We start from the raw sequence: 14,158 nt of genomic DNA, 5'->3' as shown, positions 1-14,158 counted from the left end.
AAGAGTCAGGAAAGAAGTGTAGTTCTATCAGAATGACCTTTGAAACCAAAAATGCTGGTATTTCCAATATACCTCTTAATTCAATAGGAAACAATGTGTTTACTATCAGATTATCTTAATGACCTTCCCCTTAGAAAACAGATCATTTGACTTTCCTAATGACATCTGAACTCTAGTGTGAATATAGGTGGGAAGGCTTGGCCTCTGGTGGCTTTGCAAATGGGAACGAAAAATGACAACACTTGTATTTAGCAACTGGGTAATAAGTAATCAAATCTTGTGACATGATAGCTTTTAGACTGGACCTTACTCGAAGGAAGATGATGATACACAGATAGTGCCTACTGAGTGAATCAAGTGATTCTCAATTTTTTGCTTAAGTGCCTGTGACAAAGGTTGACAAAATCGTATCTGAATTCAATCAAATACCATGGGCAATACAGACCAGAAGCTAGTAAAATGACCTCTTTTCTTCTGAGGAGAAAAATTGCACTAGTCCTGGCTAATCCTGTGGTCAGAAGGAAAAAGGAAAAACAAAACCTCAAACCAAGAACAAAAGGAAAAAAGCAAAGATTAAATATACATAAGGAGGGATGGAACGAATTTCCCTTTAACCCAGGCTCCAACAGTAGCTAGCCGTGAAGGCTTAGGGAACAGAATCATAGAATCATAGAATCGTTAAGATTGGAAAAGACCTTTAAGATCATCGAGTCCAACCACTAACCTGTCACCGCCAAGTCCACCACTAAACCATATCCTCAAGCACCACATCTACCCTTCTTTTAAATACCTCCAGGGATGGTGACTCCACCACCTCCCTGGGCAGCCTCTTCCAATGCCTGACAGCCCTTTCGGTGAAGAACTTTTTCCTAATATCCAACCTAAACCTCCCCTGGCACAGCTTGAGGCCGTTTCCTCTCATCCTATCGCTTGTTACTTGGGAGAAGAGACCAGCCTGCCCCACTACAACCTCCTTTCAGGCAGCTGCAGAGAGCGAGAAGGGCTCCCCTCAGCCCCCTCTTCTCCAGGCTAAACCCCCCCAGCCCCCTCAGCCGCCCCCCAGCACACTTGTGCTCCAGACCCTGCCCCAGCCCCGCTGCCCTTCTCTGGACACGCTCCAGCCCCTCCAGGCCCTCCTTGTCCCGAGGGGCCCAAACCTGAGCCCAGCATTCGAGGTGGGGCCTCCCCAGGGCCGAGCACAGGGGCCCCGTCCCTGCCCGGCTCCTGCTGGCCAACAGACAAGCTTACAATAATTATTTTCCTGAATAGTCGTACAGCACCCAGTGATCTGTGGCTCAAGCACTTCCTTAACCAAATGCAATGTTTTGAATTCAATAGCCTTTAATAGATTTTTTTCCCCCATTAAGTTGTGCAATTCAATATATCTGAGCTCATTTTGGCTATATTTAGCTGGAGTGCAGCCTGAAAATTACTTTCAGTGCTCCTCTACATTGTCTGTCTGCTACAAACTGTGGATGGAGAGGCTAGAATGACACATAGCTTGCTCACTCTGCTATCAGAGGGTAAATGCCAATTTGAAAGAAAGGCATTCTTAGTAATTTTGTAGAAGGTATTTGCAGAGCTAACCCACGAGCCTGATTAAAACTAGGTTTTGGTTCCCAGCTGGAGTCTAACACTGAGAAAGGCATTGTTATTCCCTTAGTGAACATAAAGAGTAAGGAGAGGAAAAAAGGGGCTTCCCTACTATACTTGTCATGTCAAGAACTAGTAGATAAGTAAACCTTCAGAAAAATTAAGTTGGCACTGCCTTCAGTTGAGGGGCATGCAGCAGCCTCCTGTGGATGACAGGAAAAACTCCTCTCCTTAATATTGGTTTGTGAATGTTCTCACCTCTCTGTTAAATCCAGGACCTTGCCTGTTAAATCTCAGAACCCTCTCTTCTGCAGTAGTTGAAATAGAAGAACACCATCAAACCCCCTTCTATTTTATGCCATAGAGAACCTTCCTCTATTGTCTTCACTTGTTAGAAGATTTTATTTTCTTCCACAGAAAGCATTTTGTGATATGAATCCTTAAATAGAAGGAGAGAGAAATTCAGGAGCTCACACTGAAGCTTGGTTCAACAGTGGCTGATGACCCAAGGTGCTCCTGCACCCCAGAGCTTTGCAGGTGGGAGCGAGAGAAATGGGTGGATGTGAAGCTTGCTGCTAAAATTACGGGGTCTTTGTGCTGAGGTTTCAGTCTTACTCTTCGCAACAGCATTAGAAAATCTCTTCCTTTTAACAGGTGAGAAATGAGACTGTCATAGTAATACTGCGCTTGAAATTTTTACATAGTTTTCATTTGTGTTACAAATCCATGGATTTTTCTTGGAGTTTTGTGAATGATGTGCAAAACAGTCTCAAAAATGTTTTTATGCAAGTGACTAATTCTTTCAGGACAGCTTGGGATGTTAAAACTGTTCTCAGTATTGGGCTGGTTAACATCTTACCCTAAGAAATGACTGTTGCCACTTTTTCTTCATTCAGAAAGGACTTAAATATTAGGCTAATGGAGCTTAAAAGATTAGTAATCTGCTACATAAAGATTCAAAGACCTGAAAAAATAACTTCCCCCCCAAAGCATCTGAATTAAATCCATTCTTGCAGAAAAGATTTGTCTTACCCCATCTCTGTACAACCTCAGAAATACAAATCATTATCGGCACCGATTTGTTTAACTGAAGTATGACAGCAATTTCAATAACCTATGACCAATGGGACCTTCGTCAGACTTCAGCATCATTCCTTGTTCCCATTTCTCCAAAGTCGGCTTAAACAATAAGTGTGCTGTGAGTACCGGTGTATGGTGGCTAGTATATCTAAGCAACAAACATGCAAAACACAGGATCACAAATAAACTCGGCATTAAAATACACTTAGAAGGAGAATGTTTCTTCAGTCTTACACTTGGCTTCTAATCAAATGCTCTGTGGAAATACTGCTTATATTTATGTGCGTCTATATTTAATTATAGATATAAATAATATATGTATATAAAGTTTCCTTCCAGAAGTTCAGTTAAAATGCAGTCATTTGGGTGTCAAAAATACAAAATACAACAGCCCAGAATCTTCCTCCTCCTCAGAGAAAGCAAACAGTGGCAAAAAAATACTCAAAGAACTAAAAGACAGAAAAGCAAATAACACCTTGTCCTCCCAGCAAAACCGCCTAAATTTGCACTATGAGCAACGGTCACTAAAATGCTCTAAAACCAACAATATTTTACCAGGACTGAAGACCCAAACAAACAGCACAATTTATGTAACCATAGCAATCAACCCCACTGTGAGAAAACCCTAATAATCTGACATTTGTAGCAGCGTAAAAAGTCTATTGCTATTATTGGCTACAACAACAAACCTTTTCCACTCGATAGGTTTGTCCCGTTCTGACGAGAATGACACAATATTTGCAGCCATATAGATAATAATGAAAAGCTGTTTCTGTTTATTTTCTGTTTACTTTTAACCAATTCAATCATTACCCAAGAGAAATACTGTTTTCCCAGTATCCCAAACATTCCCAAGCAATGCGTAATCAGAGAAACCATTAACACCAGCAGGCTTATTTTTGTATTGAATAACGGTTACAAACGCTTTGATGCCCAGACAGCTAATTTACTGTTGAGACGCTACTAGTTGTGCTATCTTTGCACTCATCTGGAAACACTGGAGTGATGCAGTGAAATTAATTCCCTCTATATTTGAATTCCTAACTTTGGGAAGGTATGTTTTGCAATATTGAAAAAACATTGCCTAGAGAATAAAGGGTTTTTTCTTGATTGATGTTCCATCTACGTTCTTTTTAATCTTCGCATCTATGTATATCAAAAGAAGTCGACAGTATATAGGGAGCTGGCGTTGACCCTATAGTCTATTAGAGATCATTGTTACACTCTTCATATCATCAAGGTCCCACCGCATACACAGAATTTCAGTCTCCAAAAAGAACCACCCTGGAGGCACCAGACTTACTTTTCCTAACATCTGATAAATTACACTCAAATGTGACTTAAATGGTTTTGGAAAAAAACAAACCAAAACAAAAAAGCAAAGAAAAGGCATTTTTCGCTGTGATCTAAGAAATTAACTTCCCCCTGGACTGTTTCTCGATCCTTTCTGAGTACAGACGCTGGCCTAAGTTACTGGGATGTTTAAACTTTTAGGCAGGTACAGCGAGGTGAAATTCAGCCCAACTTGTGGTGGTGATGCACCGAGCTCCCAAAGCAGCTTATGGGGGGGAGAGAAGGATTTCCTGGGGATTCCTCACCGCTGTCCCAGGAACCTAGCGTCCTTGGGCAGGAACCTTCCCACTCCTATTTGAGTACTTAGTCATTATAAGCCCCTTTTCAAATTCAAGACGATTTCCCCTTATTTGGCCTGGGCACACCGGTGAGGATGATACCGGTTTACACTTAAGGCTGCAATTATCTAGTCATACATAAATGCATCATAAGACATCAGGTTTTTAATGCTATGTCTTGTCCTTCTGTCCGAGATCCCTCAGCCCATTTTTGACAATGCTGAGTAAAGAATAAGGAACCTTATTTTCAATCTCCTTTTTTTGCAAAACTTACTGACTTAAAATTTCAGGCTATAACTTGAGTTGCTGGTGTAAATGGCACATTATTAGAAAGCTGCAGCTCTATATGTGGACCAGCACAAGATAAACGGATGGTAGATCTGCGAGGGTATTTTTAAAGACAGCACAAAGATGCAACTCCTATTCTCAAGTGAACCTGAGCAACCATACATACTTGTAGGCACAAATACTTAATCCTTTTGCCAGTTCCCCAAAACTCAAGCCTTTTCCACTTCTAATACTTTTTGTCTTAGTTTCCAGCCTCCACTCCCCACATATGGCCACGAGAGACGCAGAACAGTCACTGACAACATGGAGAGATTCCCTGCAAGATAAATACATCCAGAGGAGTCTAAAGAGCTGTGTAGCTCACTGCAAAGAAGATACAAACATTTGTTCAGCTGAATAGCTCTATAAACTCCACTGTTTAAACTGCCTGGGTCTCCAGTGACTACACTGGGAGCTGAGATGCTTAAGAAGAACCCAAAACAAATTTAAACATTTTCATCTGTAGCCAAATCTTACCTCAAGATGTATTCTTCCATAGGGTGTAGCTGTTACAATCTAGGAAGGGTTAACACTTAGAAACTGTCATTCTAAACGTTAATAAATTATTAGATCTGGGCACAATATCATGAAATAACAGCAGTCACCACTCAACTAAATGCAAAGATGCTGTCCCAAAATATACTTTCTGTGGACAAGAATCTGAAGTCAGTAAGAAAGTTGAAAATAATTCTTTCTGAAGAAACAGAAGACTAATTTTATCATTAAAAATATATACTAAAAAAGATGTGCTCTGAGAAACAATGCCCTCATGCTTAGTAACATAAAACTTTTCAGTTTGCCTTCCGGCATGCAGTTTCTATTAAGTATGTGTTGTCTGTACTACAGCACTAAGCTTTCCATATGGGCTTTAAATCAAATTCCAGTTTGTTATTGATACACCCTGCATGAACAGATACTCCCTAAAGAGTGATGACCCCACACAGCACTTACACTGGCATAATTTTCGCCAGTGAAATGAGCACAGTAGTACTAAAAGGCCTTAGAGCTGATTCTAAATCATTTCCTGCTTATTTTCTTTGTACCTCTTTTCCAAATTCATACAAAGAATTTGAGTACTTCAACACCATCTTTCGGAGCCTCCCTTAACGGAAGAGCCCATAGGTTTTTTTCCCGAATGATTTCATCAAATTTTACCTGTCTCAACTAAAAGGTGCCAGGTCCACACCCCAGTCCCAAGGGCAGTCAGCATGGAGCGACCTGCATCCCTGCCCCTGCTCTCCAAGCCTCCCACAGAGAGTGGCCACATCCAAACCATGCCTTGGAGAGAGCTCCTGGCCCACGGTGACTCCCAGACTGTGCCCAGGGATTCTCTGGGACAACACCACTTGGCTGAGGTCAAAGCATGAACACACAAAAGTTTTAATACAGGTGATCGTAGTCCAGTAGGAAGGAATCTTCTTGGTCGTCGCTGCCTAATTTACTACTATAGATGCAGCTAAATGCTGGGTCTACCTTATTTCTATGATTGAAACACGGTGGACTTCCAGAGCCCTATTTCTTGTACCCCAAGATGCATTTACCTGTGTTAAGGGGTCTTGTCCAGACACAAATTAATTGTATCTGAACACAGACAAAATGAAATGGGAGCAATTTAACCTCATGTGAGCAGAGGATATATCCCAAACACATCTACACTTTATTGCCATCTGCTGAATTTTGCTCAGGACCCCCTGCATTTCTGTGAGCTTTGTACAGATTTCCCACTAATGGAAGCATCCTAATGAGCAGTACAGGAAAAATCACATCCACGATGAACTTCCTAGAACAATAATATGTATCCATAGTTTTTGAATACCTAACTAATTCATAGGACAATACACCTTAAAGGACCACAAGCTTCTGCCAGTCCCTTTCTGTAGGGTTGTAGCTTAGTTTTAACCTTTTGCTGGCATCTAGCCTGTTTTCAAGGTAGTGTATTCTTCTAGGGAAGTTATTTTCCCTCCACTGTTTATTCAAACTTGCAAGGTACTATGAAAGCGTTATGGTAGCTACTGCAACTGAATTATTGCCATATAACAGCTGAGTGTTGGAAATATATCCCTAAACTAGCAGTCAGAGTGACAGATGAATGGTGTTTCTCTTAATCCTAGGGGAACAAAAGTGAAACAGAGCATTCACAGCGTGATGTTCTATGCATTCCTTTGTATGTCAGTTCAGATTTCTGATGGGAAGACTTCCTCCTGCTGGGGAAGGTACTGGAACTATAAAAACAATGATAAAAAAAGGATACCTACAGAATGAGAGAGAAGTCAGCTTTGCAGTGACATTGACTGAAGTTTTAAAATAGCTATACTTGATTTTAATAACAGGGCATGGAGAATTTGATAGCAGTTCTCATACAAAAATTTAGGAGAACTGGAGTAACATTCACAAAAGCACAGCCAAGCCTGCAGCTAGTTTTACTACGGGCCGCCTACCTGAGAGGTTCAGAGTAGGAACATAAGAACACAGACACCCAAAACTGTGTCTCTGCCCAAACTGCAAAATAAGGAAAAATGCACGCACCTCCTTCCCACACCAATTCAGCCATATCCCACAGGAATCCTAACTCTTCCCTCTAAGTGATTTTTAAGAGACAGAGGAAAGCAGAATTGCGATCCACTTGCAAGGTTGTATTTCTTGTGAATTCTCTCATACAACAGGCAATAGAAGGGAAATTGAACTCCCGAGCACCACCAGCTCTGGTTGTTCCAGAGCCTAACCTCTACAATAAAGAAGGGGTGTTAGGCAGATCACCGTCCCATGTGTTATTCTCAAGAGCCTGCCACCCGTTATGAAGACAACTTCCATGATCCAGGTAGCTCTCCTTCACGTGCACAGTTCAGTTACACCTATGAACGAGAATAGTTTATTCCATCCATAACATTCATACTCTGAGGAGCAGCATTTCACTGGTGTTTTTCTGCTATCTTAGGAGGTCACAATACTAACTGGTATGAAGTGAGACAGAGATGATACTCAAGTTTTATCTGGTTTTGTCGTTGCCAATACAATTAGCTGGTTTGCTACTATTTATTGCTATTATCAACATTTTAACAGTAAGTCATCTGATCACAAGGTATTGATAACATGGTCTTGTATTATGACCGCTGAGGAACACGAATTTTGTTCTCAAGTTCCTGCCCTGTATTGTAAGAGTATTCCACTTTCGTTCTCACCTTGCTGTTATTATTGCTTTACAGATACTCCCTTTGCTTCAAGTCAAAACCACAGGATACATCAGTAAGTTCTATACACAACCCTAAAAGAATGTCCTTTCTTTTAATATGACAGCGTCAGCGGGTGTTTTTTAGTCAAAAGTGTAGAATCGTTTGTTCTCCTTTAGTAATGTTTGAAAGTGGCTTGGAGCTCTGCTTGCTCCTCCGTGGTATAAATACGGAATGGACCTTAGAGAACAGTAAGCGATCTCATGAAGTCTTACCTCTAATTTTATAAAATGATTTAAAAGAAATGAGTATAAACAATATTTGCTTTTTGTATTATAACTGAAACCATACTGCTAAACAATCATATCCTGTTTAGCCCATAATTACATCAGAAATATATGTTTATCATCTGCTCTGGACAACTTAGCATGATTTTGGCCCAAGGCAAAGTGGAACTGAAATTATTTACAGTTGTCCAAACCAAGATAACCACACATTTCTGAGGCAATTGATACCTAAAAGGAACACTGCCTTTAGATCACAGTTCATGATTTAAGCATACTAATTCCTTAAAGAACGCTGTTAGAATTTTTAAAGTGTCTATTGGATTTCCTCCAAAGCTTTGCAGGGATTAAACAACCTACTGCACAAAGAAAATGTGATACATGAGATGAGCCCATCAACTACCAACTCTTCCTTTAAGAACGGATCACATTTCCTGCTATCTTTAATTCTTTTCCACTCACCTCGAAGCAACAACAAAATCCCAAACAAAACAAAGACAAAAATATGTTTAACATTTTGAATAGCATGACTCAATCTTTCATGTTTTGTCACCATTTTTTAAAACTAATAAGAAAGAAAACACATAGTACTGACTTCATACCTGTGTATAATTCGTGGATCTGTTCTAAAATAAGTAGATCTTGATTTTTCTTTTTTTTTTTTCAACATGGAAACAGATCAAGAGTTCAAAAAATGTAATAGATTAATAGAGAGAAGAATTACTTTAGATATATATACACCCTACAGTTCATTAATTATAGTCTAGTGAGAAAAGTCAGTCAGATATAGTCAGATAAAAGATAGATATTCGATTACAGGAACACGTTCCTTGACAGAAAAACATAGAGTCAGATTTGTCCTTTTCTAGGACAGGGAACTTCATACTTCTAGCAAGCTGTGTAGTTTTTTAGACCAAAAAAAATATTATACTGGAATGACAGAAGAGAATGCAAAGTCAAGCACATAACCCATTCATTCAGAACAGTACGCATTTCTGTGCGTACAAGCGCAAAGGATTTGCCAGCCTTTATGCAAAACATAACATTTCACATAAATAAGAAAACAAAGAAGAGAAAAGAAAAGAAACCAAGCACTTTCCAAAACACAAACAGTGGTTGGGAGCAACAGTTCTACAATGCTGATTCTCAGCTGGGGAGAAATGGGACTTGTTACTAGCCAAATCCTTAGGCAGAAGGGATTCTTGATTAGATTTTGAATAATTGTAATGGAAGAGGGAAACAGGACTGGGAAAGTCCCAGTTCTGAAAACCCGCTCCATTAGGAAGAAAAAAATGAGACTTACAACTAGGGCAGGATAAAAAACAGGCTATTTCTTATAATTTTCCATGAAATCCTGAAAGTGAAATGAGGCCCTAATAGTCAAATATTAAATACACAAACATTACTGAATGCATCAGCCACCTCATAACAGAAAAGAAAATGGAAGTGACCGGTTTCTACCACTGAAAGGGTATAAGAAGCACTCTATAAATAGCAAGTTTCCAACCAACAGTCACACATACTACACTACTGACTAAAAAGGATGGAAATTGGCCCAAACACTAGTGTGAAATTGTGAGCATGCTCCTGGCACAGTTTCACCCTGACATCCAGTTGCCCTCAGAAGACATGAGGAGGAACTGGGCACGAACAGGGGGCATGGACTGTCTCCATATTCGCTATGGACATGGCTACTGAAAAGACAGGGTAGTCCTGTCCACCTACAGAAAATTTAGCCACAGGTACCCACGTTGGGACATGTTGCCTGCCTTCAGGGCCAGAGAACCGGCCCTGGGCTAGTACAGATAAAGCCTTTGGATCTTATAAATACCTCAGAGTAAATGACATTCAAGAAGATGCTCTACTGACAGAAAGGATACGGGGTCGATAAGATCTATAAGGTGTACTTGCTATGATGTAGTATCTTGTGCCAGTATAGCTAAACCTCAGTGCAACCAGGTAAGACTGGTATCAAAACCAAGTGGCATCAAAACAGCTCCACAGACTTCCACGCTAACACAGCTAAACTGCTTCTTGATCCCACCTAGCCTTGTGAGAGCGATATGTCTACATTCTGTAATGTAGACATAATGCTTCCTAAGTACAGAAATCAGAAAATAGAACTTGAGAGCAGGAGAGAAGAGCATATACTGATGCATGTTTGCACACACTATATTAATTTTATCTGTAAGCTGTTGTATAAGAGTCCTCAAATGCTATTGAACAGTTTTCCAATGAGAAGAATAATGAAAAGGAAAAAAATGATTGTGAAAAATGCGTGTGAAATGTTTATAAATAGTCCCTGCTTCCTACAGGAAGGAAATAGAAATACATGGCAGACAGAAAGATCCATAACTACCCTTTCATAATCTTCCTTCTCAGCATGCTTGCTTAGGTATCAGGAAACATTTGAGAGAATAGGAAAAATATGAAGATAGGATTCCTTTAGACCATCTGGGCAAAAGGAAAAAAACATGTAACAATGATACAATATGCAGGATGAAAAAGGCATCAAACCAGCATGATGTATGAAATATCGCACAGTTATCTCTGCTGGAGCTGGTTGTCAGTAAAAGAAAAGAATTACCTCCATTCGCTCTTGCTTGACATCATCAATCTCATCGTCTTCAAACATGGCTAAGAGCTCTCCCGTCTGGTCAATGGAGTTGAGAAAGTCTTGAGCAAGCTTCTGCCGTTTGTTGGTGTTATTACTGTTGAATTTGTCTTCACAAAGGTAAGCAAAGAACAACAAACTTTGGTTATCTGGCTTCTCCAAACACCAACCAATGTCCCTAGGAGGGACGTGTTTTAGAATCACACCCACTGTGCAGAAAAGACCGGCTCTTACTGTCCTCCTCATACAAGTTGCGCTACCTGACCAAAGTGACGCCACTGCTGCGCTGCAGTGGCACTGCAGTAAAAAATCACCTTTAGTGTTTTCTAAATAACCTAGTGTTTTTTTCATAATCTGGAGAAACCTAGTTTACTGTTCTTATACCATTATTTCTCACTGAAAGATCCACAGTGGACAGAGCTGGAGAAGAAACCACCCTCCTTTGGTTGTACAAAAACCTCACTTGTACAACGGAATATATAGAGGAAATGATCTTTCCTGAAAGCGTGCAGGACATCCTCATTACCTACAGCCTACAGCAATCCGTAACAAACACTGAGATGCAGCTCCACAGGTGAGGGACCGTTGCTCTACAGTAAAACCTAGAGAACCCTGGCAAAGTGGTCTGTGTTGCTGTAAAGAGAGAACAGCAGCTCGAAAGACAATACCTTCACACAAGAAGATTAATGGCTTCAATTACCAAAGCCTGCCAGAAAATGCAATCTTTAATTCCCAGAAGAACTGTGTTTAGGAAGCATTCCATGAGCATCTAAATCGCTTACGAAAATTGTTATTTTGTTTTAAATAGTGACACAGACTTAAGAACAAAAAAGCCAAAGCTGTCAGGTAGGAAGCTATACTGCCAGATTGTTTGCATGAAACAATATACTTTCACGTGTGGTGAAAATAAAAAGCCACAGGCAAATTAAATCTCAGATGAGTTGACAAAAGCTTATCCACAGATTGACTAAGCCAAAGCAAGAAGTACATTGTTTACCTAACATCAATGGGGATGCTCAGAGGAACCAAACACAAGGAATTCATTGTAAGGGGAAAAAAAAATAAAAGGCTCTGAGGAAGGAAATAAGTTAAATACAGAAAGTTGTGTACGGACATTGTTAGACATTATAGAAGTATGGCAAGCTTTAGATTTGCTATGATAAGGTTTAACTTTTTACAAAGGAAATGCTAATTCTTCTATTAATATAAAGTAACAAAACTTTACACCAGCAAATTATATGGCATAAATTAATACATTTTTAATTCAAAAAGCTTTTCCTGTAAATCCATTGCTTATAAAACCTGCGACTTGCTCATGGAATGGGGAAACGAAAGTGTTTCCCATTCTTTAAATTACAGGTTCAAAGTATAATATGTTAAACCCCACTGAAAACAAGCCCAGGTCATATATTAGTATTCAATGACTTAAGATTGTGGGATTTTCTTGTAAAACATGTCAAAACCCTTTGATAATATTTTAACAAATGTCCATTCAATTGTACGCGGTAGCTGCCGCATTTAAATTACACATGCTGAAATCAATTAGCCCTTTAATGAGGACCATTTTCTTACTTCAACAAAGTTCTGACATTAAGAAGTCTTACTTATTTAGATGGTAGATGCAAATACTTGCTTTTGAAGGTTTTCAGAAGGAAAAGCAGAGATTTTAAGCCAAATTACTCTGAAGACAATATTCTTCTGTCTTTAACTATTAAGCAAGACATTAACACTTTGCATCAAGCATTTTAGTGCATTTATAAAATACCAAGCCTCCCCCAAATTAAGTAATTTTTGTCTACCTTCAAGGAGGTCATCTTCTTCTATTCCTTTGACAATTTTAGATTTGTAGTCTCGAAAAAACATGTACTTAAGTAGCCTTCTAAGCTTCTTCTAGAGAAAAAAACACCACGTTTATATTAATTAATATTATAAAGCTATTTTTTATTTAGACTAACTTTGTAACACACAAACTACAAATGTATAATACATTGCTTAGTAAATATAACTTTTAAATGTTCATAAATTTTGATTCTGCGGAAAATCCATACATAGAAAGTACATGAAGGTCAGCAGCAATTCCACATTAAATATTATTTATTTGAGCTCCTTGGTACCTTGCTTGCCAACTGTGAGACAGAAACGGGTTTGACTTTCAGAAAGCAGAAATTCTTTAGGGCACTCCAAAATCTCTGCTTAGTTTGGAAATTCAGACCTACAAATGCATATTTTAATGAACTTTGACATCCATATTGACCACGGTTTTCAGTATAACCTTATGGATCACATCAGGTAAAGAATCTGCAATTGGTTTTCACGTTTTAGCGTTTTTTAATTTTGATATGGTTTGGGTCATTAGGTTTCACCTATCGAACGAGGAAAGAAAAACAACGGGGAGACAAAAGGGGGCAGGAAAGGGGGAACTAAGGAAGAAAAGGAGATAAAGGAAGGATAAGGATGCTGGTAAAAATATTTGATAATTTTTTCATAATATTGAAATTTGAAGAAAGAAAATGAATTTAACCTTCATATGGAAAACTGGATTTTTTTAAATTATTGACCTGCTCTATTTATTATCCAGAGAAAGCAAGACCATCCCTAAATTGGGAGATTTTAGTGAGATAAAGTACAGGAAAAATATTATAAAGGAAAAATCAAGACAGGATTTACTGACAGCCTAGATGACAAAAATGTAATGGTCACACTTTCAAATGTCACATCTACATCCTGCATAACTAGGAGGAAATTAAAATGATTGATTTTTAATAAAAGGGATATAAAGGATAAGGATCAATATTTATACCTTTATCAAGATTTTTTTTAGCTCTAAGGTACACTACCCACCTTAAAGATAGCAAAAAAACCTATTAATAATTGAAGTTACTAGAAGAAATGAGAATTAATGAAAACATTTTGCAATGATTGTACTGTGCACAACACAATGCAATTGCAGAGCAGCTATACTTTTAAATAAAGCTATTCCTGATGACGGACTCCTTTCACATAGGTTAAGCGAACACTTTAAAACAGGATAAGCAGCTTACTATGTAAAGTAAGAAAATTCTGTTTTATTGCCGTACCTTATCTTTGCGCATTAAGAACAGGAGATCTTCAGCAGAGATGACTCGAGCTCCTCTCAGCTGAGAAACTTCAGCTGCTTGCTGCAACTAAAATAAATTAATAAATTAGGATGGCTGTTTCTGTGTTAAAAAATTTATTCATTGGGGTTTGTTTTAAAAAAGTTCAGATAATATTTTGCACAGTAGTGCATAGCAAAACACAAGCTCTGCACTAAAACACAAGCTGGGACTCTCAAAGGTGTCACTCACTCGGCTCTTGTTAGCCAAGAAGTGAATAACAATTTTACTGAAAGACTGAAAGACTTTTGATAAATCTCAAGCAAGAGCTTTTTTTGTTTATACTTAAAATGATTGCTTTTAAAAAGTGCTACATCCCTTTTTTTCT

At 38.8% G+C, this 14,158-nt stretch overlaps 1 protein-coding gene across 7 annotated transcripts in view; it reads right to left on the bottom strand.

The window, feature by feature from the left end:
- Positions 1 to 14,158, bottom strand: part of SUPT3H (SPT3 homolog, SAGA and STAGA complex component) — a 288,244-nt gene that overhangs the window by 82,544 nt on the left and 191,542 nt on the right. For all 7 annotated transcript variants that reach the window (XM_064448208.1, XM_064448207.1, XM_064448212.1 and 4 more), the window contains 3 exons: positions 13,774 to 13,860; positions 12,496 to 12,586; positions 10,670 to 10,806 (listed from right to left, as the gene is read on the bottom strand). In XM_064448208.1, the coding sequence (XP_064304278.1) occupies positions 10,670 to 10,806; positions 12,496 to 12,586; positions 13,774 to 13,860 (315 nt within the window). The remainder of the gene's footprint in view (positions 1 to 10,669; positions 10,807 to 12,495; positions 12,587 to 13,773; positions 13,861 to 14,158) is intronic.

Source organism: Phalacrocorax carbo, chromosome 3 (genome assembly GCF_963921805.1).
Source record: "Phalacrocorax carbo chromosome 3, bPhaCar2.1, whole genome shotgun sequence".
NCBI lineage: Eukaryota > Metazoa > Chordata > Aves > Suliformes > Phalacrocoracidae > Phalacrocorax > Phalacrocorax carbo.
This window is presented reverse-complemented; position numbering and strand designations above follow the sequence as displayed.